Below are 26,932 nucleotides of genomic sequence, written 5' to 3'. Positions count from 1 at the left end.
AAGAAGAAAGAGATTGAAGTAAGATATGTCCAATCATGCGACAATGCAGCTGACCTCTTCACAAAATCACTTCCGACTTCGGTATTCAGAAAACATGTTCGTAACATTGGAATGCGTCATCAGAAGGATCTATGACTGCTCATTCGAGGGGGAGCTTACGTAGTTGTACTCTTTTTACCTTACTATGGTTTTTCCCATTGGGTTTTCCTAGAAAGGTTTTTAACGAGGCAACATAGACGTTAAGCGAGAGTGGATAGTGACACCGGTCCCCAAGGGGGAGTGTTATGAAAGATTAGCCGCAAACGTTGAAAAATATAAAAGATGTGGGGCCCGCTGCACTATTTGCACAGTGAATTTCTCTTCTATATAAACGATCGTTTCGATCGATTGTAAACACATCCATCCTTCTCCTTCAATAACACATCATCTCTTCTTATCAGTATTATCTTCTTCGTACGAGTATAAAATTTTACTTTATTTAAATTCCTGCGATATAATAAAATTCCAGTTCTTTTCGTAACATAGACAACATTTTAATTAAAATAAGTAACGAGGTTGGGCCTCCATAAATACTTTTACACGTGACTCGTGTGGTCCTACCAGAAGCATTTAAGCATCTCCTCCTCTGTCCAGATACTTGATCTGCATTTAGTTTTTCTCTGAGGCCATACTCACAATCAAAAATTGTTGCAGGTGATCTAATTAACTTATATACTACTAATATTTTACGTGTAACTTTTTTTAATAACTGTATTTCACATATAACCTTGATAAGAAAATAATATTTTTGACCAAAACCAGTTCTTCTCCAGCATTTATGACCTAGATAGATCTCGTAGTTCGCACCGTCTAGGTTATGACATGATTCAACCACCATCACATGCCAACTGCTGCCAAGGGTGCAAGATCCATTTTCATGGAGCTGTGTTTATTACTATTGTCTAAATTTTGAAGCTGTTGGATGAATTTTAAACCTGCAACCGTTTTCAATTACTATATATCTCAATAGCTATTTAACTTGTGACTGACAAGATTCATTTGAATTCTCAGACCTTGGAAAAGCAATATATTTCGTCTTTGGCATAAAAGACGAATTTGCAACAGTTACCAGTCTCTAACGTATCATTTACATATTTGTTTATGCTCATGTTGATACATTAGTAACATTACACAAGAGAACAAAAGAAAGCATAGTAGATGAGGCATTCAGTAATAAATATCCTTCCAACAAGTGATATCTTTTTTATCATAATAACTCAGACCTATACATTGATGTTTCAACTCTTCATTTTGTTTGTTTAAGATGAATAAAAAACAGAGTTACAAAGTTTTTTTTTTGTTATATATAAAGAAAAAAAGAGAAGGAACTTGAAGTGTTTCTGCAATGTGTTTTATATATAGTGGATATGTTGAATATATAGAATAATATATTATAGATTGTGGTGAAATGTGAGTCAAGGGGTAGAAGAAGGTCCAGCCAAGTCACCACCGCCTGAGATGGAGATGAGAGGTCGACGTAAGATACTTCTACTAACGAGATGCGAATCAAGAAACACAACAATGACTGTTATATCATCATGAAAATGTCTCCGCACTCCTCTGTCAATCTTTTTAAGATCTGAATATCTCATCTCTCTCTTCTTTGCTGCTTCTCTTAGAGCTGTTTTTATCAGCTTCCTCGCAATCCCCTGCATTCATACATACGTTTCAATCAACATGAAGATGAAAAGAAAAAGAGAAAGAAACAAAGAGTCTTACATTACGCGGGCCAGTGTTCACAATGTCAACAGCTTCCTGATTGGTCATGTGCTCCCATAAACCGTCTGATGCAAATATGAGAAACTTATCCTCTGAATGGATTTTGTGTACTGTAATTGCAGGCTCTGCTAAAAGGATTGGTGTATGGAAAGTCTCAGACACTCTGAACTTTGCCAATAGCGGCTCCCTGTTGAACTCTGCTTTCTTTAAGTAGGCATCACCTATTGACCGTGACACCTTCAAGAAAACAGAACAAGCATTCAGAATCAGATTTTGGCAACAAATCTTCTATGCATATGCCACATAATTGCGTCATTCACACACTACTTTTTATCTGGAATATTTAAAACTAACCAAATTGTCCTGTATTTTTATTTGAAAACCCGAAAAAACCGAATTATCTGACTTTTAAACCCGAATTACCTGAAAAACCGAAACCAAATTGGACCGGAAGCTATCTCAGATATTAGCTGATTCCCAACTTTGTTACTCGAACCGAAAACCACAATAAAACAAAACCAAGTTTTTTAAATACCCGAACATATCCTATATCTTTAGACCTGAAAAACGAAACGATATTCGAAATGCCAATGTAACAAGAGTCTAGAAATGACATTTTGCATTACCGTGAGAGTATTTTTACCTGTATAATACCTTTGACACGCCATACTTTGTGTTTCAAGACCACAATCTGAGGATCATCTGGATGCAACAACCGCAACTCCTCTCTCACAGATTCATAACTTGCGTTGTGCTCAGAAGATAACTGAACAGCCTTGACAAGTTTATATGCTTTCTCCAGTTTTCCTAGCACAACCCGAGAGTCTCCCGCGTTAGCAATGTACAAAGATCCACTACATATGATCCCTACCAGACAACAAGCTCCAACAGAAGCAATCTGAGGCTTTGTCTGCCATTGCCGCCGCACAAGAGAAAGAAACTCCTCCTCTGTAGCTAAAAATGCTTTCGTTATAACGGATGCAGACATTCCATGATTCTCCGACGTAAACTCTGCATCAGAGAAAATGTCAACACTTTCTAAAAATCGGTCTAGGAGACGCCTATGTGTCCGCCTAGTCGGCAAATCGGATTTAAACGATTTAAAAAAAAAAATCTGTATAGGTGTTCGAAAAAAATCAGTCTAGACACCCGCCTAAACATTAATACTTCCTAACCACCGCCTAGAGATTTCTCGAACATTGGTCAACACAAAATCTAATTTCAACACACAAAGCAAGACAAAAGCATTACATACTTCTGATGTTATCGAAGAGGTGTTTATTAACAAACCGAGCTGCTTCAGGACCACCATGACCATCATAAACACCAACAAAAGTAGCTTGAGGACCCGAATCAAACATACTAACGGGACCTGACTCAAGCTTGCTATGATCTTCAAGAAGATTGTTAGCTTGAATCACAGACATTGAAAACTCTCCAGCAACATGGTTACCAGAGTCTTTATACCAAAGAAGCCCATCACACCTTCCATTAACATCTCCTCTCGTTGAATGATCTCCCTTCACAGAAGGTTTTCCCCAACATGGTGCTACGATCCGCAATATAGTCTCTGATACCATAACCCCTCCTCAAAGCTTCACTTTCATCCAAAGATATAAACTTTTTAAAAAACCCAACAGATCAAAAACTTGCTATTCCTCCTTCCCTAACCAAAAAATCAAAATCAAAATCTCTTACATAAACTCAATAACAACGGATCGTTGTCTGGAAATCAGACAGAACTGGATCAAACAATACCTTTTTGTTAAACCGTGAAGAACGGGATCAAGATCGAGATCGGGAAGTAGATTGTTTTCTGATGAGGAGTTACGATGCGAGGGGGAAGATCGTAACTCCGATTGGATTTACAGGAGAAAGAGGGGAAGAGAGATTGACAAATCTAGTTGCGACTCTGTCTGAATTCCATATTTGGGGGTTTGATTTCTCTGTAGTTTCTGTCTTTTTAATTTTTGATTTTTTTTTTTAATTTTCCGTTTCCGATTACTTTTTTTTTTCCATTTGTTTTTCGAGTTTAGCTGTTTAGGCCATTGACCTCACAAACAACCCGGCTTTTTAGGCAGTTTTCTCTCCTAAATTTAGCAAATGTTTCTCTATTTCTCAAGATTAATAATTTTTTTTTACTAATTTAGATATTTGTTTTCATTTTTAAAACAACTTTAAATATAAAATTAGCCGTTTGTAGTCGTTAAATGATTGAAAGGCCAATATTTGAAAATTTTCACTACAAAATTAATCCTGGTTTTTTTTTTTTTGCTCAGAAATTAATCATATGATTAAATAGTGCAAGTTTTGAAGATTATAGTTAAAAAAGACACCTCCTGGTTGGACTTTGGAGGGCATAGTTAAGAAAAATAAGACTATTTAGTTGAGCACTTTAAGAAAAATAAGACTATTTAGTTGAGCACTTACACTTAAACACAGGCCCGGTTCAAAGAATGGATGGGCCATGTGCCGAATTAATCTTTTTTCTCCTTTAATTATGCTTGCTTTTAGAAGTTGCCCTTTATACACTGTCATACCCTTAAAGCCCGGCCTGCCTAAACCAGTAAACCATGGCACATTTTCTATTTCACCCTAGCAACACAATGCAAACCATATACTGTATATCTTAAAATTATAATTTTTATATAAGCTTAATATCTGCTGTCTGCAATTTGGCATGTTGCCATGTTGGACGTAGAATCCTAGACCTTCACATGTCAGTTTTTTTTTCTACCGGTATTAACCTGCATAGTCTCATATATTTAAAATTATGTCTATACTTTCTAAAATAAAACTCTTTAAAAAACTATAAATGACCTTAAAAACGGATTATACACAACATATGTATGTCTCTGATCTTAGTCAGCACCTCTAAATGCATCAGTATGAATTATATTTATTTCCGGTAAGAACTAAGAACTACTATATTGTTTTGGTTCATCATTAATCAGCAACAGCATGTAGATATATATGATATTTTTCATATCCACAATATATCTCTGTTTTAAAATAAACGATTTGTAAACTGTAAACAACTTGGTCCATATCCCCTCATATATCAATAAATAATCAATAGTATTAGAGTATAGTCAAAGAAAATCAGAATTGAAAATAAAAATGAAAGAGACGACATATTGGCCGGTGTAGGGTGTCATAAGGCATTCTAGAATGATTGAGATGCAATATTTAAATCATCCTGTAATTAAAGTGGACAGGGCAATTAGGTAATTTACAACCAGACGACGGAAAGTGGGGGTGGTGGAGAGAGATGATAAGAGTTGGAAACGCGTCTCTCCGAGGCTCATATTCCATTCATTTCCTTTCTCTCTCTCTCTTCTCTTCTCTCGCTTTTATCTCTCTATATTCTCAATTCGTAAGCTCGCCGGAGAACGTGAAAAACAATATACATGGCGCAGAGAACGGAGAAGGAAGAGACGGAGTTCAAGGTCCTCGAAACCTTGACCACCACCCCGACGCTCTGCTCAAACAACTGCGGCGTTACAGCGAATCCAGCGACCAACAACATGTGTCAGAAATGTTTCAACGCCTCCGTCGCCGCCGCCGGCGTAGACTCAACCTCGATCTTGAAGAGATCAGCCAGATCCGTCAACCTTCGATCGACGCCAGCCAAAGTCGTGATTCGTCCCAGGGAGATCGACCCGGTTAAGAGAGATCAACAGACGATAAACCGGTGTTCCGGTTGTCGTAAGAAGGTCGGTTTGACCGGGTTCAGATGCCGATGCGGCGATCTTTTCTGCGCCGAGCACCGTTACTCGGATCGCCACGATTGCAGCTACGACTACAAAACCGCCGGACGCGAGGCGATCGCTAGAGAGAATCCGGTCGTCAAGGCGGCGAAGATGGTCAAAGTTTAAAGTTTAATTCAAATCGATTCAATCGTGAAAACTTGTGGTGGTTCGAGCAAAGGTCGTTAAGACAGAAGCTCGGAGTCGGAGACATCGATTAGATGTTGTCTGTTTGTAATGAAAGATCGTAGAGATTCTCTGCTGGATTAAAATCTGAACCTAAATTTTATTTCTTTTACTTTTTTTTTTCTTCTAGTTGATGATTAATTATTGTTTGGCTTTACGAATTCAAGACAAAGTTGTCGAGTGGCATGTGTATTGTAGATTCGGTAGAAATGAAGGGTGTTTTTGGTAAATTTAGGTAACGTGTCTCTGGTTTCGTGTGGTACTTTATCAAATGTTTATAATACTAGTCCATTGTGCGTCACAACTCACTATAGCCAGCCAATTTCTCTCGACAACTTTGCTTGGCGTATAGAAGAGCGGCCAACAACATGATTGACTTGTTGCTAATAATTTTATTTCGTTTATGAACTTAATATCTTTGCGTGATGCAGTATCATGTGAATCACACAAGAAATATCCCGTGAAAAGACGAAGAGGAAGAGAGTTTTATTATATCATGCAACTATCGTTATTATACAATAAATAAAAGTGACCAATTGTATGTCTTACACGTATAACTCCAACCATATGTGAAAAGTCTTATTTCTTGGGCCTCGTCGTTTGTCCTAACAAATAATGCAATTACATAAGTTTGGTGGGAAGTTAATTTAAATGTCAAACATCAACTTGGAAGGAGAGGCGAGTAGTCAACTGATGGGAATGTTGTACAAGTTGTCTTCGACCTTCCCCCAGTCCGAAACGTAATCGCATGCATATATCTCTCACACGACTCTTTTTTGAAGTTTGGTAAAACAAAATGCAACTGACTCATTTAATACGACGTTCCTTCTTAAACTGTCACTATGATCCAACATAGGGGTGACATAAGCATAGCTAAATGAAACATAGGCCCTGTAGCCCCAAAATTTAAGGAATAATTTACATAGAAATAAGTTTCGGTTGTGAAACAAGAAAATAAAATCGGTATGTTTCTGTATTATTCATAAACATAAAGAGTCTTTTATATATGAGAATTGCACCGTCATAGAATAATTGAAATACTAGAAAAAAAAATATGGAAAGAATACAAATCATAAACTAATAAGGAAAAGGAAAGTAGGGTTGGCTGACTCTCTCTAGGCGCAAGCTCTCTCTCTCTCTCATGTATGGACCGGTTATGGACCGGACCGGTTATGGACCGGGCCGGTTATGGACATCCACAGTATAATTTATAACACTCTCCCTTGGATGTCATAACCATACAGAGTTTGTAATACGCTTTAGATGTTGCCTCATTAAAACCTTACCAGGAAAACTCAATGGGACAAAACCATGGTGAAGGAAAAAGAGTACAACACGTATTACTCCCTATGTTCTGAACATCACTGAGGGTCTTTCAGTCTACGCATCCCTATCTGATGTGTGAGCTTCCTGAACGTCGAGGTAGGAAGTGACTTGGTAAATAGATCAGCTGAGTTGTCACTGGAACGCACTTGCACCACTTGGACCTCGCCGGTTTTCTGTAGTTCATGCGTGAAGAAAAACTTAGGCAAGATGTGCTTCGTCATGTCTCCTTTGATGTAGCCGTCTTTAAGTTGAGCAATGCATGCTGCATTGTCCTCATACATCACGGTTGGTGCGTCCTTGCCTTCGAACATCCCACAATCAACTCGTACATGTTGGGTCATGGACCTCAACCAAACACACTCGCGGCTGGCCTCATGTATAGCCAATATCTCTGAATGGTTTGAAGATGTGGCCGCGATCGTCTGCTTCATGGAACGCCATGATATGGCCGTTCCACCATGTGTGAAAACATAGCCTGTCTGTGATCGAGCATTGTGTGGATCCGAAAGATAACTTGCATCAGCAAAGCCAACTAAACCTTCTTTGTTTTTGGTTTGTATAAAATAGACCCAAGTCTTTCGTTTCTTGTAGGTAACGAAGAACATGTTTAATCCCGTTCAAGTGCCTTTGGGTCGGACAAGAGCTAAACCTAGATAGTAGGTTCACGGCAAAACATATATCTGGTCGAGAACGAATCAGTGTCCAAGCCTAGAGACCTCACAACCATGGAGCTAGACAATGGCTGAGACTCGGCCATATTGAATCTCTTGAGTACTTTTCTGTATATGTCATTTGATGCACAAGGATTCCATCTCTTATGTACTCAAGCTGTAATCCCAAACAAAACTTTGTTATTCCAAGATCTTTCATCTCGAATTCTTTCTTAAGATATTCAACTGTTTGGGAGATCTCTCCAGAGGTTCCTAGGATATTCAAATCATCAACATACACTGCTATAATCACAAAGCCCTCGCCGAATTTCTTTATAAAGATACAAGAGCTGTACGGATCATACTTGTATCCTTCTCTCTCTAGGTACTCACTTAACCTATTGTACCACATTCGGCCTGATTGTTTCAATCCATAAAGTGACTTATTCAACTTTATACAGTGTTGTTCTCGAGTACTCAATTTGTTTTCAACTCTATACCCTCTGGTACTTTCATATAAATCTCGTTATCCAGTGGCCCATATAAGTATGCAGTTACAACATCCATTAACGGCAAGTCTAATTTCTCTCTTATAGCCAGACTTATCAGGAATCTAAAAGTAGTAGTATCCACCACAGGGGAGTATGTCTCCTCATAATCTATTCCTGGTCTCTGTGAGAATCCTTGTGCAACAAGCCGTGTTTTATATCTAACAACCTCGCCGTGTTCATTTCTTTTTCTCACAAAGACCTTTTAATAGCCGACTGGTTTAACATCATATGGTGTCCGGACTATTGGTTCAAAGACATCTCTCTTCTTTAAAGAGTTTAACTCCACGTTTACAGCTTCTTTCCATTTGATCCAATCTGATCGTTGAGTGCACTCATAAATAGACGTGGGTTCATGATCCTCATTCAAATCCATATCATCCATGGGTTCAAGTGCTACCTTGTATGAAAATATATCATCAATGTCGACATTCATTTTGTACTATTGTATCCCAGACAAGACATAATTTATTGAGGTCTCATTATTATCAGGACCTTCAGTACCTTGAATCTTGACGTCCCAAGAATCAAGATTAGATACATCAGGGCCGGCCGCATCTAAGCATTCATGATCGGCTGCGATCGTTATTAGGGTTTTGGGATCGGCCGTGGCTAAGTCCTGGAATTTTGGAACGACCGCGGTTGTGTCTAGGGTTTTAACAACCTCGGTTTCATTCTTTGCACATTTCTTAGATTTCTGAGGGTTCTTATCTTTGGAATCTATTGGTCTACCACGTTTCAAACGTTGTCTAGACTCTGTAGCAACTTGATTGTGTCCCTCTTGAACATCAATACTGATTGGTGCATTAGCAGCTGGTATATATGACTTAGTAACTCTTTTCGAGTCAGCAAAAGAATCTGGCAATTGATTAGCTAGCTTTTGTAAATGTATTATCTTTTGAACTTCTAAATCACATTCCTGAGTTCAAGGATCTTGCCAAGATAATGATGTTTGATTCCATGTAATTTCTTTTACCAGCTTACTATTCACTCCCCTTAATGTTGGATGTTCAGATTCATCAAAGTGAAAATCCGCATACCTGGCCTTAATTAAACAAATCACCCGTAGTTGGCTCAAGGTATTTAATAATCGTGGGAGAATCATATCCAACATATATCTCCATCCTCCTTTGAGGTCCCATCTTTGTTCTCTGTGGTGGTGCAATTGGCACATAGACGGCACAGCCAAATGTCTTAAGATGGGATTTGTCTGACTCATGACCCGTAAGAAATTGTAATGGGGAATATCTATGTTCACTAGACGGTCTTATACGAATCAATTCGGACGCGTGCAAGACCACGTGTTCCCAAGCTGAGACCGAAAGCTTAGATTGTATGCATTGGGAGTGGAAGAATTGTCCCACCGCTTGGAAAGACCAATATTATCGTGGTTCAGGAAAACCCACAATCGTTTTAGAGGCGGTTGCTTCATATGATCTCTGGATATGACATGCATTTTTTGGACCTCCAGGTACCTTAAATGATATCAATGTTCTTGATCGCTCACCTGTTTTTGATGACATAATCAATGGTCAAGCTTCGCATGTGAATTTCTCGGTGAACGGAAATTCTTATTCATTGGCTTATTATCTCACCGATGGTATTTATCTGAAATGGGCAACTTTTATCCAATCTATTCAACTACCACAAGGTCCGAAAGCGGCTTTATTTGCTCAATGTCAAGAAGCTGTCAGAAAAGATGTCGAACGTGCTTTCGGAGTCTTGCAAGCTCGATTTACCATTGTTAAAAATCAAGCACTTTGTTGGGATAAAGTCAAGATCGGGAAGATTATGAGAGCATGTATCATATTCCATAATATGGTAGTCGAAAACAAAAGAGATCAACACACTCAATTTGATGTTTCCAATTTCCAACAAGGAGAAGGCAGCGGAAATTCACATATCGATCTCACATATTCAATAGATATCCCTACAAATATCGCCATTCAGATGGGTGTTCGAGCAAGAATTCGTGATAAACAAGCGCATCAACAACTGAAACGTGATTTGGTTGAACATATATTGAGTAAATTTGGACGTGATCAAGACATCAACTAAGCTTCAATGCCTATTTCAAATTATTATCGTTTATTTAGTAATCTTTGCTTTTATGTTTTTATTTTAAAATTTATGTTTCAAATAATATGCTTAACTTTGTTTTTTTTTAAAATAAAATTATATTTAATAATTTTTTATTGTTAAGAATTCCTAATTAAAATACTAGCAATAAACCACTAACATTAAGGATCTCTTAACAAAATAACTTAACTTCACTTAAATATTAAAAAAATCACTAAGAACCCTTACGTGGGTTTTACCGATAAACATGCTCTTAGTACCGTATCATAAAAATACTACTACAACTGTAGCATAGCACACTACTACCCACATTGATTCGGCCCAATAAATTTCGACCCAGCCCATTAGGAGCATAAACCTCCTGTGTGTTTGGGTTTATAAAAGATTTTACGAAAGGACTTATAATTTTATTTATTTTTGTTCAGTTTCTCTGTGTCTAATTCGTTCCGTCTGTCGAAGCCGAAGCGAAAAATCCCTTTCTGATTATAATCAGAAAATCGAGCGAGTGCGCTCTTTGGATTCTTCCCCGACAGACAGAGAACCAAACCCTAAACATCCCCACGGACCGGAGGTTGTTTAAATCTCTCCGTTCTCGAATTGAGTCTTAGGGTTTATACTGATTTTGTTGTTTCTCTGTTGTGTCATTGCGGCGGAAAAGTTAGGTTTTTTTTTGATACGATCTCGATGATGGTGATTTCAGTGAGGAAGGAGTTGTGAAGTTGAAAGAGAGAGTGAAGGTTAAGCTGAAGGAGTACATGGGAGATTACACTGATGACATTCTTGTGGTATACGAATATTTCTTATTTAGGTTGAATGTGATAATTAGCTTTCTTGGATTGTTGATTGATTCTACACGTTGATGGTGTTACTCATGAAACAAGTCTCCTAGAAATCTAGTGACACTGATGTATATTTTGTGTGCTCATAGGAATATGTGATAGTGTTACTTAAGAATGGGAGGAGGAAAGAGGAAGCTAAGAATGAATTAAAGATCTTTCTTGCTGATGATAGCGATTCTTTTGTCTCCTGGTATGTAAATGTCTCTTGCCCTTTGTGGAAACAAGGTTCTATTGCCTTTATCTATGGAAAAATCGTGGTTCAATTTGATGTTTTCTAAGGGAGAATTGGAACACAGAGGCGACCTAAGTAAAGCAATGGATAGTTTTTCTCCTATTGAAAAGAAAATTGTTATGAATTAATGTATAAGAAAGTCGAAGTTGAATCTCTTTTTATAAATTTGAACTCAGTTGGAGGTTTTTTTTTTTACAGGTTGTGGGATCATCTAGGGGAAAGTGTGGATGAATACTTTACTAGTTCTCATGTTGAGAAAACTATGGTGAGAAGCTCATTGGTAAGTAGTCAGAATGAGGATAAAGCACTTGTGCAAATGGATTCCGAATCTGAGAAAGGACGAGCACCATCTCGGCGCAGTAGACAGTGGAGAACCCAGCCGAATGCTTCTGACGTTCCTCCTCTTCTGAGTTCTGAGGTTCACAAAGTTCATAACTACGAGAAGGAAGATCACAGAGAGAGACATGGTAAAAGGTCCCCATCTGAGCAGTCTCATTCCCACAGGAAAAGGAGTAAAATTGACAGCTCGCGGAACGAACAGGTTTGTATTCTGTAATTTCCTGCTTAATAGCAATCACCACTTAGTACCTGGAGTAGAAAGTTTGAAAAATATGCTTAAATAGTTCACTGGATGGGTGTCAAATCGTATTGTGAAGATGTTCTGAGAGTCAAATTTAGGCCAGAGGGTAGGTACCTTTGCGTTGTATAGGACTGACATGTGTGAGACGTCTTCAGTTACCCTTGACTTTGTGTGATTGGGTTGCCTTTCCCCAGCCTTCTAATGTACGGATAGTGGTTATGGTTCTCTGATGATCTTTCTTTGACTTCTATGATAGAGGGAGGCTAAACCTGTTGTTTCTAGCCGTCTGCTTCAGTTTGCTATGCGAGATGCTCTGGGTACATCAAATCCCACTGAACCCTCATTAAAACGTCTCCGCTCAGTGGTATCCGCATCGACTCAAGACTCATCTGAACCGGACCCACCTCGGAAAACCCGATCTGTAGCCAAGGCTGTGAATCCCATAGCCACTGTTATGAAAGCTGTATCCGAAGCAGCTGAAGATGCCAAGAATCCCAAAACTGGGAGAAGCGTCTTTGACAGAATTAGCCACTCAACAGGCTTTCCTGAAACTTCGGAAGTTCCCCTTAAGAATGAAGAACGTAGCGAAGATCAGGAACCGGTACAGCATCAATACTCACAGCGTCTTGACAACAATGGAGTGTATGTTGAGAACATGACGACTTTTGAAACTGGCTTGCAGCCAAGCAGACTCGGTCCAAGTGTCAATGGGTCTTACTCGAGTTCTTCACTTGGGAACAGAATTAACAATCCGAAAAGTCTGCAGCATCGATTGGTCGATGACCCCAATAGAGTTAAAGGGACCAATTATCAAGATCACTTTACTGAAGTTGGAACCAAGCAGAAGAATGGAGGTTTCTCTGGCAGTGCAGATACAGGGAAGACAGTGAAGTTAGAGGAGCAGATGAAAGTACCAGGTGTGGGCCTGCAAAGATATACATCTAGTGAAGCTATCACAGAATCATCAACGGTGAAACCTGCTGCCATTGCGAAAGAAGAATCATTGATTAAGAAACCTGTTCCTGGTGAGTTTTTGTTTTTTTTTAAAGATTCATGGTATTGTAACTTCTTGGGTTCCTGTTGGTTAAGTTCTTCTTCATGACTTGGTCGTATTTGCAGGGACATTATCTGCTAGCCGCCCTTTGGAAGATGCTAGGTCTCGAACAATCTTTGTCGCCAATGTAATGACTGTGACTCTTTATTTACTCCTGAACTGAAACTGAGCAAATTTTTTTTCATTGGTTGTATTAATTTGAGTGTGGTTTGGTCGTAAAACAGGTTCATTTTGGTGCCACCAAGGATAGCCTTTCAAGGCATTTCAACAAGTTTGGTGAAGTGCTTAAAGCTGTCATAGTTACAGATCCAGCGACAGGGCAACCAAGTGGGTAAGTTATCTGCATTCAGGACCTTGCAAAGTTTAGTTACCAGAGGCTTTTAAGTGACCAAAGTTGTTCGCCTTTTGCAGATCAGCATATATCGAGTTCACGCGCAAAGAGTCTGCAGAGAGTGCATTATCTCTGGACGGCACCTCATTCATGTCTCGGATTCTCAAGGTAAAAAAATATTGAAAAATCTCATGTAGTGTTTGGTAGTCTTTAGGAATGGTTAGAGTCTTAGTTTGTATTTTTCTGATGGATGCAGATTGTGAAAGGAAGCAATGAACAACAACAGGAGGCTGCGTCGAGCATGTCATGGTCTCGAGCGGGAAGGTACGCAAGAGCCTCCTCACCTTACAGAAGAGGTATCCCTGGTGGTGCATTTAGGGGTCGTTCTGTTGTTAGAGGTGGAGCCAGGAGTATGCAATGGAAACGTGATTCAGCTGAGACTGGCACCAACAGCGTTGCAGCAACTCCAAGTACTCGTAGTCTGACTTACGTCCGAACAGATTCTCAATCAAACGGAAATGCAACAGCCTGATGGGATAAAAGAGAAGCAATAAGAGCTTAGGAACAAAAAAAAGATGAGTTTTATCATCTGCATTATCGGATTTTTTCATTTTGTTTTCTTCTCTATAATCATACTCCTATTGATGACGTTTATGGTTCATTTTTTTTGTATGGATATTAAAAAAAACAATAAAAATGTATTTCAAGTAGCTCTCTACCATTTTCATGGGGATAAAAAGAGGAACAAATTTCCGCAACATGTATTACAATGTTACTTGTATGATTACTCTCTCTATTGCAAACAAGTGGCTTATTTTAACACAATGTTTATAACCGGACTACCAACTAGCCGGATTATTCGGGATTGACGAATATTATATATTTTACATATATAAATATTTTAGTTTTTATGTCTAATATTATTTGGATGAATTATAAAAATTAGAAATTTAAGAAGTAGACATGGATTTGAACTAACATTGTTACTTGTTAAAACAAATTTAGACCAGTTTATATCGAATTATATTAAATTATATAATTTGGATTTTAAGAAAATTGTTTTGGCTGTAACTAATATACCGCCTAGACCAGAACTTTAGAACATTGCTTGAACATCACTTGAATAACCTAAACGCTTTTAAAGTAACCACCATAATAAGTCATGAGACCCCCGACAAGTGTTCTTAATCCAGAAAAGACATGAGACAAGTATCCTCAAAGTGCGGAGAAACACATTCTCTTCCTCATGTCTAAACAAGACACCAAATCAAAACATGCACATCTCGACTCGATAAAAAGCTCACAACAATCATCCTCATCAATCAAATCCATACAATGTCTTCTTTTTCCTCTGCTTCACTTACACTCTCCCTCTTCTTCTTTGCTTCTACATTCCTCAATGCCCACGCATTCAACATCACACGCATTTTAAACCTGAACAATGAGTTCTCCACTTTCAACAACCTCCTCTCCCAAACCGGACTCGCTTCCACCATCAACTCCCGTCAAACCATAACCGTCCTCGCCCTTTCCAACGACGCAATGTCCTTATTCTCCGACCAATCAACCGAAGACAACAAGAAAAGCCTTAGCCTCCACATCGTCTTAGACTACTACGACATCAAGAAACTCAAGAGTCTCAACAAAAAATCAGTAATACTCACCACTCTCTTCCAATCAAGCGGTCAAGCCAAAGGCCAACAAGGGTTCATAAACGCAACCGTTATGAACAACGGTGACGTCATGTTTGGATCTGCGGTTCGTGGATCTCTCCTTGACTCTAAGCTTATAGACTCTGTTGCCACACATCCATATAACATCTCGGTGCTTCATATTAGTAGTTACATACCTATAATGAATCCTGAAGGTCCTTCTGATCATGGTTCATCATCTACACCACTTCCTCCACAACCTCCTAATGATGATGATTATACAATTGACGAGCCACCATCCCCACCTTCCTCTACTACTAAGCCTTTTGTTGCTGCTGCTACTGCTGCTACTGCTAAGCCACCTTCTGCTGCAAAAGCCAACTCAACAACAAGTGGAGTTTCAGCGATTAATGCGCCTGACTTGGCGTTTGCGTTTGTGATCTCATCCTTTTGGTTCTTCACGACGGTCTAGTGAATAACAGAGTGCAAGAATGAAATAAACCAGATCAGCTTTCTGAAAGCCAGAAAAAAAGTGGAGATGGGCAGCACAGCTTTCAAGTTTTTACACCCAAAACACATAAGAGCACTTCAAGCTTCATAATTTCTATGGAATAAGGCAACAAAATCCAAAGAACAAATAAAGTGACTGATGATACAATAAGGATGGAGAAAGTTGTAAAACTCAAAATTTTCTTTATTTGGAAGCTGTGAATGATTTGAAATGTAAACAATAAAGAATATAAAACATGTAAGGTTTTTCTCAATGTTCAAAAATGGTAGATGGTAAATAGATGCTCAGTAGAATTTTATAATTATATTTGATGTTTTAGTTTAAAATTTAATTATAAAATTATTTTGATGAACTCTTAAAATTAGATATACAAAAATAAAGAAATTAGACAAATTTCTGAATTTGGACTAACATAATTACTTGATTAAGAGATTTATATCAATTTAGATTGATTTAAACGGATTTAAATTGTTTTAAACTAATTTAGAATGGTTTAAACTGATGTGAGTTGCATGAATTGAACTTTAATAAAATCAATTCAACTATCACTTATTTGCTGCCTATTCCAACTGTTAGAACATTGGTTTTTCTTACTAAATGGTGTATTGTGTTTGGTTACATTACTTCCAAGTTCCAAATGTAAGTCAGAAAGAAAGGCAACACTGCTGTTCCATTAGCCACTCTATTTGTACAAACTTTGTTCACCTTGCCACTTGCTTGCAGAACTGCTTCTAGCCGTTGGGTTTTTGAGACCTAGAGAATGTCGCCATTTATCCAAACCAAGTTAGCATCTCTCGTTCTCGGATCAACCAGTACCTTATTGCCCACGGCTACAATGAAGAAGTTTTACCAGAGCTTTACCTGATTCATGCGAATGGTATTAAGAGAGAGAGTTGAAAGAAGAACTTGTGAGAGAGCTGAAAATGGAAAATGGCAAGAGTGTCACTTATATCAAGGAACCTGAGTCTGTAGATCAAGCTGCTGATAGCTGCACTAAAACATAACTAGAATTGTGGTGTGAACGTAATCAAGCTCCAGCAACGCTGATCTTTCTATCATCGGACAAAGGTTATATTCCAATCTTGAAAGACCTCATGGATAAGGGATACATGTGTCTGTATGTTCATCATCAACAAATTGGTTTAGAGACCTTCAACACTCTAAAACGATGGGAAGTTTCCCATTGTTGCTTCAAAGAAGTCTTTTTGGTAAGGATATAATTTTGTTTTTTTTTTGTCACTGAGTGTGTGTTAATATTTATCTTTATGTTTATTCTTCTTTTTATATAGCAGCGGAGAAGGTCGTTTTGTCCATACGTAAGTAAAATCATATTATTATTCTACAGTTTGAATCATGGATAGTGATGAGTTTCTATTGTAATGTTTATTCACTTCTAACAGATGGTGGTACAAAGAGTCCTCCCAGAAAGCAGGTCATGAATTGAATTTATAAGTCTCTTATTATATTATTTACTAGGTGGGTTGTCCGCGAATTCGCAGATATAAATATTATAAAAATATATATATTATATATGTATATAATGTCATAATAATAATTAAAAACACTAAAAATATAATTTTTAACTTCAATTAGTTTGAAAATCAATCGTAAAGTTTTTATAAATTTGATGTAAAAATAAATGATGAATATTTAGTAATAACAAATGCTTGTGGAATTATATATGTAATTATCACATTAACTTTTCCAACATATATTATGCTTCTTCTTGGGTCTCTTCTTATTTTTCTCGTTATCATTTCGTTCTTTTTACTAAATTTTTGCTAATGTTTTCCTAATTTACATATTTTTGTCAAATATTTATTTCATTCTCTAAATAGTAATACAAATTATCGAACCAAAATTCCATCTTAAAATTCTTTTCAATCATAACATTATCTTATTCACTATATTATTTGATTTAAATGAAAAACATTTTTTAAATCAAAGTTCTCATATGATCCGTTAAATACAATCTTTCCAATCTTCAAAGCATAATTATTTATCAAACATATATGGACATTATAAGAGATTGGTAATTGTTATAGATACTACTATATTTTTATATGAATATGAAATCATTATTTCTATAAAAAATTTTATATTCATTATTTTATGTAGTATATAAATATATAAATAATTGATTAAACATTATTGCACTTTCTATATTTTTGAAAATTAGCTACCATTAATTATGATTTGTAAATATCATTTATCTTATATGGCAAGTGATAGTAATTAGTTTTATATTTGCCTTTTATTTTAGATATAATTAAAATAATTTTTTTTAAAGTTCCATTTATTATATTATGTAGTTTATGAATAAAAATAATAATTAATCAAGTGTTAATATTCTTTCTATAATTTCAACAATTAGTTATCATAAATCAGTATTTGTAATATAATTTAGATTTTTGGGCAAGTGATATTAAAGGATCAATATTTTTTTTTTAAATCTAAATTATCGACCAAGCAAATTATAAAAAAATCTTAAGACTTCACAAATGATCGATATGTAAGCAAAATTCACTTAACTGATTTCTAGTTTAATATATAGGAATTTTTTTTACATTTATAAAATCATATAAATAATTTCAAATTAAGATAAAATAATTTTGTAAGCCATGATAGATAATTTTATAAATGCTTTATTTATTTATAAATGACTTATAAGTCATGACATTATAAGACATTAATAGTTATTATAATTCTTTATATATGACTATAATGTTTTATATAAGAATATGAAATCATTATATCGATTTCCAGAAATTGTGTTCAACTAATTATTTTATGTAGTATATAAAAGAAGATAATGAAAAGCTTAGTTTACGATAATATCATTTTACTTTTTGTGTGTGACTCTGTATAAAAATGAAGGACAATTTCAAAAATTTAACATTAGATTTAGATTAAGGCTACACCTATTAGTTAGATGTTTCTTTGCTAAAAAGAGTGGAGCTGACATCGTTAGAAGCTAAATTATAACAAACTTAAGAAAAAAATTATATTTTATGATTTTTAATTTAATTTGTAAAATAATTAGATTTTGTTTAGCTAAGTTTATGGTTTATAAAATAAATAGTCAAATTTTGACGTGTAATTTTTACCTAAAAATAAGAAAATCACACCGATGAAGAATTATACGGAAAGAGAAGAAAAAATGAAGAACATATGAAAAAAAAGAGAATGCGAAGATGAGAAGCGATGAAATCACAACACGGAACGGTCACAGTGGTGTAAATATAAATTTGCAAAAAAAATAGAGCCAAATGATGATAAAAGCTTCTACTTTAGACATCGCTAAACACAAGGATCCAATTTTTATAGTTTGTACCCAAACTAAATATAGTCAAAACTTAATATCAGAGAAACACATTTACTGATTCAGAGAAAATTATCCCAACTTTGGCTATAGAAAGAGAAGTCAAAGCAGCAATTACGAAAATGAAATAAAGAAACTGACCACCATGATTGAGAAAGAACATGATCAAGCTAGTGCCCTTTTTTCCAAAAAAAACATGATCAAGCTTGAGAGCGAGAAGAATTAGGGTGAAGGAGAAGAGCAAACATGCTTTGAAACCGCTTGGAACGACTTCCAAACTCTTTTCCAACTCACAACACTTCTCTGAACCAATATTTTTTTTACCCTTAAGTCTCTAAATCACTCAGAGAGACATTTTTTGACACAACTGACAATTCAAAATCTGATTATGTGAAATTTGAGATTTTTCCGCGAAAAATTTCAAGGTGTAAACACATACGAGAACAGAAAATGACTTGTTTTTGGAGAAAAGAAACGGTATTTTTAGTCGACAGCGAATGAGTTTCCACGACAAAAGTAGATGATGACAAGCTTAGTTTACGATAATACATTTTTTATTTTTTGTGTGTGACTGTGTATAAAATTAAAGGGCAATTTAGAAAATTTAACATTAGATTTAGATTAATGGATACAACTATTAGTTATATGTTGTTTTTGTTAAAAATAGTCGATGTGACATATTGTTATAAGCTAAATTAAAATAAACTTTTTATAAAAATAAATATTTTATGATTTTAACAGTTAATTAAGTTTATAATTTGTAAAATAAATAGGTAAATTTGACGTAAAAATTAATTTTATTTTTAAGTAAAAAAAATAAATATTTAAATATATTTAAATTATTTGTATATTTGTTTACCCATCCGTAGGACGAGTTTAATCCTAGTTCTTATATAATAAAATAGAATTTTATTTCTGTTGAACAAAAAAAAAGAATTTTATTTCTTTACAGAGAGTTTTTTCTTAGTAATAAAATAGTTTTGTCTTTCTATGGAGTTTTTATTGACACATGTCACTTCTAAAACTGTGAACTTTTTTTTTCGTTAATTAAAGAGGGACCTTATTGTATTGATGATTTTTAAGAATTTTAGTTTTTGTTTAAATTTCTAGTATTTAGTATCTGGTATTATAAAAATTCTGTCAAATCCAATCTTATTAAATTAATCATATATTCAAACTCTTAAAAATCTCTCCTTATTGGAAAACAAGGATTTCACTCATAATAATTATCAAGAGTTATTTAAAATTATTAGATAATTGGTTTTATGTACAAAATACACTATAGAAACAAATACCATCTAATGACCGTTGCAGTGGTATCCTCTTCATTAGCTTTGGTACCAAGACTGCAGATATTTGAGTGTCGATTTCAATTCGATGGAGGTATACCGAGTGCAGTTAGCTATGGCGATCAAAATGTATGTTACTGATCGGAGAGAATGTATATACGTCTCAGCTTGATGTTGATGTTTGGGGTTAAAGGGATTCTGATAATTCGATTATCAGGATCATGAGTTTGGAGGAATCATGATTTTGCTTTAATTGTTTGATGACGAGCCACCTTCTCCACCTTCCTCTACTACTAAGCTTTTTGTTGCTGCTGCTACTGCTAAGCCACCTTCTTCTGCAAAAGACAACTCAACAACAAGTGGAGTTTCAGCGATTAGTACTCCTTACTCGGCGTTTGCGTTTTTGATCTCATCCTTTTGGAGTTTGGTTCTTTATGACGGTGTGGTGATGAATAACAGAGTGCAGGAATGAAATAAATCACATTAGATTTCTGAAAGCCAGAAAAAATGTAGATTAGCAGCAAAGCTTACTCAAACACAAATTTGATATTTACAAATTGTGAGAGATTTTAATTGGAAGCAATAAAGAAAAACTAAAATCTGTGAAGTTTTTCTTACTAAATGGTGCATTATTGTTTGGTTGCATTACTTACAAACAGTGTTCTAACAGTAAATAAAACAATTTATTTTAGAATATAATTTTTAAAATCAATAGGCATTAAAAAAATCAGTTTAAATGTTCGTCTAAACAATAATTCTTTATAAAACACATAATCACCATTTAAAGATTTTTTAAACATTGCTTTCAAATGAAGAAAAAAAAAGAAAGGCAACACTAGATTAGAAATGTTTATTACTTTTAGCTATGGAAAGGCAAAAGCATCTCCAAGAACATGAAGCACACACTTCACATCCATATCTATCCCCCAAAACCAACAACAAAGTCTTCAAGACAAAGGAAACAAGCTCAGGCTCTATACATGCAGAGTGGCTTTGATTAAAGGAAACCAAAAAAGAGAGTTTTCAAAATGCAGTAAAATTTGCTCCTTTCTTGAGTCAGTGATGTAACCCGTTTCCGTTGCTATACACATTGCCGTTCTGATAAAATTTCCCCATTGCTGTTCCATTGGCCATTCCATTAATCAAAACTTTGTTCATCTTGCCACTTGCTTGCAGAACTGCTTCTAGACACCCAGACGCTGCTGCTATAAGACCTGTTTTGTAACAAAACGTTTCTTAGTAAAATCCCACAAACACAATCAACACAGTTTCTTGCCATTATGCTACATACATAACCATGGGTTCTTACCAAGAAACAATGCTGAAGGTTTTCCTGGTCTGGACTTGAACTCAGGATGGAACTGAACACCTACAAAGTATGGATGATTTTGGAGTTCCACAATCTGCACCTCACACACGAAAGCATTCATACACTGTTCTTCTAAGCTCACTGAAGTTACACATTAAACATGGTTTGTACGAGCATATTACCTCCATACGACGCCCAGTCCCATCCTTCCCAACGAATGAGAGTCCAGCATTCTCAATTTCTGATATCATATCTGGATTTACCTGCCATTATAAGAAAACATGTCACATTTTCAACGACTCAGGAGTCAGGAGAGAGCTCAAGGAAACAAACAATATGTAGAATAGAAGAAGCTGTATTAACCTCATATCTGTGCCGGTGTCTCTCATCAACATACTTTGCATTACCGTACCTAAAGATGGAAATAACAAATTATATAGACTTTCTGGCTTTGGAAATGAGTCCTAAGAGTTGTGTGTTATGTACTTACAACTTAGCAGACTTGCAATCAGGAACCTGAAAGTGAGTTCTCCTTGAACCTAAGCGCATTGTGCCTCCCATATGAGTTGTTGATCCCTTTTACAAAAAAGATTGAAAACAAGGTTAAGAAGACATTTAGAGAAATTTAAAGCATGTTATCAGCCAAATGAGAAGATTATATGGTAGTACTTCAGGCATAAATATGACGCAAGGGCTTGACGTTTCTGGTTCAAACTCTGTGCTGTTTGCATCCTTATAGCCAAGAATGGAGCGGGCAAATTCAACAACAGCCAGCTGCATCCCCAGGCATATCCCAAGGAAAGGGACTTGGTTTTCACGTGCGTACTTTGTAGCAAGTATCTTTCCTTGCACTCCTCTATCACCAAAACCTCCTGGTACTAGAATCCCATCAGCACCCTGAAACAAGAAAAATTCTGATTGCTAAGTCCAACATATTTACTTTAATCTCAGCATGCCAGGTTTCATAAGAATTAAACCTACCTTCAAAAGATCCCATGCAGCTTTATGGACATCTGGCGTCTGCAATGGTAAGTCGTACAAAGACTCATGAGTTTATATACACTAAGAGAAACGAAGACAAGACTTACTTCATGTGCTGTAATCTCTTCAAGGTCACTGGCTGCAACCCACTCTACAACGAGCTTCTTGTGACATGCCACAGAAGCATGCAAAAGTGCCTGCAGAAAAATGAAAAAGCTCAGTTTTACAGAATCCTCAATAACAGAGTCAGTTCATAAGGAAATGCATAGCTCTATATTTGGTTTATTTAAGTACACAATTGACAGTGTTACCTTCAACACGGAAAGGTAAGAATCAGTAAGGCCAGTGTATTTTCCAACCATAGCAATTCTGACCTGTACCATTGAGAATGAACAATGGATTCCATTATATAGACACTCTTGGCATTGGAAACATATTTTTTAAAGAAGTGTTTACTTACAGGATCTTGCAGCGAATCATAAATTTTAGTTCTTTCAGTCCATTCGGTCACGTCAGCCTCTACAGCTTTGCTGCAGATTGCAGAAGGAATCAAAATCTCTATTAGTAGAGAAAAAGTCATCACAGAAAAGCGAAAAGATGGTTCAGAGACAAACCCAAGGAGGTTCAACTCTTTTAAGATTGCTCCATGAGCCTTTTGATCCTATTTTAGAGAAGTTAACAACAAAGGAAATCAGGCTTCTTTGGCTTCATAAGTAAGGTTAGAAACTATTCAAGCGAACTTTACTTACCCTTAAAAGCAGGGGAACATGCCAGATGTTTGGAACGTCATAGAGCGTCACAATGTTTTCTTCCTAGGAAACCAAAGAAAAAGCAAGACAAGAATGTTCACTTGTTAAAGACGAGATCAAACCTCTCTGCTTCTACGAAATTAAATAAACATCAACAACAAATTACCGGCACATGGCAAAACTGAGAGAGTTTCGTCTTGACATTCTCTTCAAGTGCCTGTAACAAAACAAGAACTGATAAGATGAAAAATCAATCAAAAAATTCCATGGCTAATCATTAAACACTACAGAACATGAAAACATTACCTTGGTGCTGCGACATGCTAGGATATTTGGTGTCAACCCAAGGCTCCTCAGTTCTCTCACACTATGCTGTGTTGGCTTCGTCTTCTGCAATACAAATATCATTAACACCTCTCAACTGTTACAAATTAAATACAATAATATCTCCATGGAAGATATCACAGCCACATAGGAAATTACCTGTTCACCAACAACACTGAGGACAGGCACAAGACTCACATGAACCAAGCAGAAATTACCAGGTCCTATAAGAAACAACATACAGACAAAAACAGTGATGGAGCCGATAATCAACAGCCTCAAAAAAAAAACAACTACTGCACCTTAGAGAGCAAAGCTTACCAACTTTATAGGAGAATTGACCAAGGGCCTCAATAAAAGGCATAGATTCAATATCACCTGCACAGTACACAAGTAAACAAAACCCACTCATCTAAGAAACTGTCATGAATGGTTTTATCAGCCAACAAACAGTACCTACCTATAGTCCCGCCTAACTCGATGACACAGACATCAGGAGGGCCTTCCTTTCCATCCACAGGAACATTAGCTACACGCTCAATCCACTCTTGGATTGCATCAGTAATATGCGGAACCACCTTAAAGAAAAGTAAAAAAAAAAAAAAGGCTTTGCTCAAACACTCACTCAAAATTAGAATCAGAGAAAGTTAAAAGACTTATGAACCTGTACAGTTCTTCCAAGGTAGTCCCCTTTCCTCTCCTTGTCAATAACCGACTGCAAAAACCAGGGCAAAAACTGTAAGACCAGATTCTAACATGAGATAAGTAGTAGTAGAGAGTACCTGGTATATCTTTCCGGTTGTTAAATTGTTGTCACGGGTCAAAGTACTGTCTAAAAACCGCTCATAGTTTCCAAGGTCCAAGTCCACCTGAAAATGTTTAACCACTTAGATACACAATACAATGGTTCAAGGAACAATAAGAGGATGTAATCACCTCTCCACCATCATCCAATACAAACACTTCTCCATGCTCAAACGGAGACATTGTTCCAGCATCGGTATTAAGATAAGGATCTGCGCCAAGAATGTAAAATGATCATTTAAGAAGCTTCAAACAACAGAACCAGTAAAAAAAAAAAAAAAAAAAAAAAAAAAAGAAGAGTATAATCCTTTCTACAAATTGATTCCATTAGGCAGCACAACACAAGTTATTACATATAAATAATAATAAAAAAAGGAGCCTTTTCTTGTTCGTGTAAATGAAACTCACCAATCTTAATGGAAGTAACACGGAGACCACAGGCTTGAAGGAGAAGACCAATGCTACTTGCAGTGACTCCCTTCCCAAGTCCACTCACCACTCCTCCTGTCACCAAAACGTACTTCATTTTCTTCAACCTAAACCATCAAAAACAGAGAACAAAGGTATAAGCCTTCTCAAAGACGAGCAATCTCTTCTGTTATGTATGACTCAGACACTACCTTAGTCTGAAAGCAAATGGCCTTTCCTGGGGTTTTTTGCAAGGCGGCGGCTAATAAGCTTACTATATAACCTGCGAGACCCCCTCCCTCCCCTATTTAAAGCCAACCAAAAATAAAGTTCGTATCTTTTTTTTTTTTAATTTAATTTTAATACTGTGGCTTTGACCCTTTCAGTGAAGAGAATGAAACAGTAGATTTCAATCTAAACCTACTGGTAAAAAAAATGTATTTATTTTTCTGTTACGCTTTTGTATGTTTCAGAGTAGTATTAATAGGGTTTGTGATTTTGCTTCACAAAGGAGACGGACACTCCGAGTGTTAATTCTGTGGAAAGTTGCTTCTTTTTTTTTTTATGGCCAGATAGGCCCAAAAGAGGGTTTTGGATTAGCTGTATGGGAAACTGTGCGCCCAGTTTTCAAACCAAAAAGCTTTTCTCTTTTTTTTTTACAAGGAGAGGGAGAAAGGTAAAAAACTTTTAGAGTTCTTTGTTGCTACTTTGATTGTTTGTCTTTTTGCCATTAATAGAGGCATTCACATGTTTCATCAGATAAGAGACAAGAGTCAACATGTCCCATGTACTTGTCTTCTTCTTCTTCAGCCTAAAAACCAAAAACTACCGAACAAAACTCTGGACCCACTTTTGATACCAAACATGTTTATTGCTGAGTGAGAAGTGTGTTTTCAAGAACTACCTTATCTATTACACTGTTAGTGTTACATTTTGTATACAAGGAACGGTTTGGACTTGGATACATCTCGTTTACATGTGTTGTTCAATGTTATTTTGGAGTTTTCTAATAACTAGCTTATCTTTGATGATTGCTTTCAAGTTTCAATAACATTTAATCAAGTATTTGAATCATTCAGAAGCCTAAGACTAATGGTGATGGTAGAAGACAGCTTGTTGCCTTTATAAACACATAAGCTGCACTTCTTGAGCAATAAAACGGAACAGATGCAGAACATAGCAAGTAAAATAAGACATCGTTATCTTTACACAAAGCTCGCTACTCATTGAGTCTTGTCAGCTCCTCCACCAGCCTCGGCTTCTGAAGTGGTTTTAGCCATCACCTCACCTGGAGGAGGATGGTCATTGGTCAAACTTACACGTTGTCCCCTACTTGTAAGTCCTTGTCTTCATGTAATACAAAATGCACCCTGCAACAGTTATTTTTTGTCTATTGGATTGGCTCACAAAGTGAATACAGGCAAGCAGTGTGGGTTCTATCAACGTTTTGTAGTTACCTTACTTCTGGGATACCCTTCAAGACTCAGCTTTACATTCGGTTGTTGAGAAGCTTATTTGGTCATTGCATTTAAACTATCTGCTGGGTGATGGAACCTGCATCTATCTCCAAAATCAGAACAGCAGTAGCAACATAGCTATCCACAAAACTGTTTTGACATTTCCACTGATTCTTTAACTTTTGCAATTACACAGTATCAAACTCTCCTTTCTTTCTTTCTTAACAACCCCACATATAAAGTTGGGAGCTTTACATAAGTGAATAAACACCAAAGCTAACTAAGAAACCAAACAAAGCTCCTGCTATGACTTCAACTTCAGTATGCCCTATTGATTCTTTCAACGGAAGATACACTTCCTCACTGATCTCATCTGACTCCAAAGTCTCACCTTCCTTGCCCTCTAACCTTATTGTCACTTCACCTTTGCGAGCATTAGCCGTTAGTTTGTTCAACACTCTCGCATGCTTTCCAACTTCTCTCCTCACACCCTGCAACGGTATAACATGACCATTTAGTTAATGCAAAACGTTAACCAAAGAAAGCAAAGATTTGAACTTTATCAAAAGGGTCAAGTTACCTGAGCATCATACATGATCAGGACAGCATAAACCACAGTCAGACCAAAAATAGAGTCATCAAATCCCCTGGAGACCGAACCAATGTAAACAATATTCAGAAAATTGCAGAAAGTTAAAAATCATTTTAAAGAAAGGTTTCACCTTTCAAAAGCAATTGCAGTTGCTGCAGCCACAACAGACTAATCTCTCATGAATCAGCAAAAAAAAAAGTAA

At 36.4% G+C, this 26,932-nt stretch overlaps 6 protein-coding genes across 7 annotated transcripts in view; 3 read left to right on the top strand and 3 right to left on the bottom strand.

Annotated features, from left to right (window-relative positions):
* Positions 1 to 1,325: 1,325 nt before the first annotated feature.
* Positions 1,326 to 3,776, bottom strand: LOC106299221 (probable protein phosphatase 2C 38). Of its 2 annotated transcripts, none has more exons than XM_013735373.1 (5): positions 3,517 to 3,776; positions 3,014 to 3,424; positions 2,402 to 2,769; positions 1,759 to 1,995; positions 1,326 to 1,688 (listed from the first exon to the last, which is right to left on the bottom strand). In XM_013735373.1, exons 2-5 carry the CDS (start codon positions 3,336 to 3,338, stop codon positions 1,455 to 1,457), a joined length of 1,164 nt encoding a protein of 387 aa, XP_013590827.1. In that variant the 5' UTR covers positions 3,339 to 3,424; positions 3,517 to 3,776; the 3' UTR covers positions 1,326 to 1,454. The 2 variants fall into 2 exon arrangements, with proteins under 2 accessions (XP_013590827.1, XP_013590889.1); XM_013735435.1 differs by having other exon boundaries at positions 3,014 to 3,419; positions 3,517 to 3,771.
* Positions 3,777 to 5,040: 1,264 nt separating this feature from the next.
* On the top strand, positions 5,041 to 5,955 carry LOC106305651 (zinc finger A20 and AN1 domain-containing stress-associated protein 5). The gene has a single exon (XM_013742035.1). It carries the CDS (start codon positions 5,169 to 5,171, stop codon positions 5,634 to 5,636), a length of 468 nt encoding a protein of 155 aa, XP_013597489.1. The 5' UTR covers positions 5,041 to 5,168; the 3' UTR covers positions 5,637 to 5,955.
* A 5,034-nt stretch (positions 5,956 to 10,989) lies between these two features.
* Positions 10,990 to 14,045, top strand: LOC106316155 (protein gar2). The gene is made up of 8 exons (XM_013754057.1): positions 10,990 to 11,081; positions 11,225 to 11,325; positions 11,566 to 11,908; positions 12,204 to 12,972; positions 13,067 to 13,128; positions 13,226 to 13,332; positions 13,413 to 13,500; positions 13,589 to 14,045. The coding sequence occupies exons 1-8, from the start codon at positions 11,052 to 11,054 to the stop codon at positions 13,862 to 13,864; spliced, it is 1,776 nt and encodes a 591-aa protein (XP_013609511.1). The 5' UTR covers positions 10,990 to 11,051; the 3' UTR covers positions 13,865 to 14,045.
* A 622-nt stretch (positions 14,046 to 14,667) lies between these two features.
* LOC106299545 (fasciclin-like arabinogalactan protein 14) lies at positions 14,668 to 15,725 on the top strand. The gene has a single exon (XM_013735624.1). It carries the CDS (start codon positions 14,668 to 14,670, stop codon positions 15,454 to 15,456), a length of 789 nt encoding a protein of 262 aa, XP_013591078.1. The 3' UTR covers positions 15,457 to 15,725.
* A 5,219-nt stretch (positions 15,726 to 20,944) lies between these two features.
* On the bottom strand, positions 20,945 to 24,998 carry LOC106323594 (CTP synthase-like). The gene is made up of 22 exons (XM_013761694.1): positions 24,894 to 24,998; positions 24,682 to 24,809; positions 24,406 to 24,485; positions 24,252 to 24,338; positions 24,134 to 24,184; positions 23,930 to 24,047; positions 23,791 to 23,847; positions 23,629 to 23,693; positions 23,452 to 23,535; positions 23,312 to 23,362; positions 23,146 to 23,208; positions 23,011 to 23,057; positions 22,857 to 22,926; positions 22,708 to 22,770; positions 22,504 to 22,593; positions 22,397 to 22,435; positions 22,085 to 22,312; positions 21,906 to 21,991; positions 21,779 to 21,827; positions 21,598 to 21,678; positions 21,416 to 21,509; positions 20,945 to 21,320 (listed from the first exon to the last, which is right to left on the bottom strand). The coding sequence occupies exons 2-22, from the start codon at positions 24,797 to 24,799 to the stop codon at positions 21,163 to 21,165; spliced, it is 1,779 nt and encodes a 592-aa protein (XP_013617148.1). The 5' UTR covers positions 24,800 to 24,809; positions 24,894 to 24,998; the 3' UTR covers positions 20,945 to 21,162.
* A 1,281-nt stretch (positions 24,999 to 26,279) lies between these two features.
* The window catches only part of LOC106344934 (uncharacterized membrane protein YuiD), a 1,396-nt gene continuing 743 nt past the window's right edge, over positions 26,280 to 26,932 (bottom strand). Inside the window, exons 3-5 of the mRNA XM_013784226.1 lie at positions 26,861 to 26,898; positions 26,719 to 26,785; positions 26,280 to 26,629 (exon numbers count right to left, since the gene is read on the bottom strand). Coding sequence (XP_013639680.1) covers positions 26,390 to 26,629; positions 26,719 to 26,785; positions 26,861 to 26,898 — 345 coding nt within the window. The 3' untranslated portion in view covers positions 26,280 to 26,389. The remainder of the gene's footprint in view (positions 26,630 to 26,718; positions 26,786 to 26,860; positions 26,899 to 26,932) is intronic.

The sequence above is a fragment of the Brassica oleracea genome, chromosome C1 (assembly GCF_000695525.1).
Source record: "Brassica oleracea var. oleracea cultivar TO1000 chromosome C1, BOL, whole genome shotgun sequence".
Classification (NCBI taxonomy): Eukaryota; Viridiplantae; Streptophyta; class Magnoliopsida; order Brassicales; family Brassicaceae; genus Brassica; species Brassica oleracea.
This window is presented reverse-complemented; position numbering and strand designations above follow the sequence as displayed.

Bases quoted from the DNA above. Each gene is read 5' to 3' on its own strand.
- LOC106299221 (XM_013735373.1), bottom strand. From the start codon at position 3,338: ATGGTATCAGAGACTATATTGCGGATCGTAGCACCATGTTGGGGAAAA. The intron at 1,996-2,401 runs GTAAAAATACTC...GTTTTCTTGAAG, and splicing joins GTGTCAAAGGTATTATACAG to GTGTCACGGTCAATAGGTGA. The intron at 1,689-1,758 runs GTAAGACTCTTT...GTATGAATGCAG, and splicing joins TGAACACTGGCCCGCGTAAT to GGGATTGCGAGGAAGCTGAT.
- LOC106305651 (XM_013742035.1), top strand. From the start codon at position 5,169: ATGGCGCAGAGAACGGAGAAGGAAGAGACGGAGTTCAAGGTCCTCGAA.
- LOC106316155 (XM_013754057.1), top strand. From the start codon at position 11,052: ATGGGAGATTACACTGATGACATTCTTGTG. The intron at 11,082-11,224 runs GTATACGAATAT...GTGTGCTCATAG, and splicing joins ACACTGATGACATTCTTGTG to GAATATGTGATAGTGTTACT. The intron at 11,326-11,565 runs GTATGTAAATGT...TTTTTTTTACAG, and splicing joins AGCGATTCTTTTGTCTCCTG to GTTGTGGGATCATCTAGGGG.
- LOC106299545 (XM_013735624.1), top strand. From the start codon at position 14,668: ATGTCTTCTTTTTCCTCTGCTTCACTTACACTCTCCCTCTTCTTCTTT.
- LOC106323594 (XM_013761694.1), bottom strand. From the start codon at position 24,799: ATGAAGTACGTTTTGGTGACAGGAGGAGTGGTGAGTGGACTTGGGAAG. The intron at 24,048-24,133 runs GTTCATAAGTCT...CTTTTCTTTAAG, and splicing joins ACCTTGGAAGAACTGTACAG to GTGGTTCCGCATATTACTGA. The intron at 21,510-21,597 runs GTAATATGCTCG...TGTGAGGTGCAG, and splicing joins GGACTGGGCGTCGTATGGAG to ATTGTGGAACTCCAAAATCA.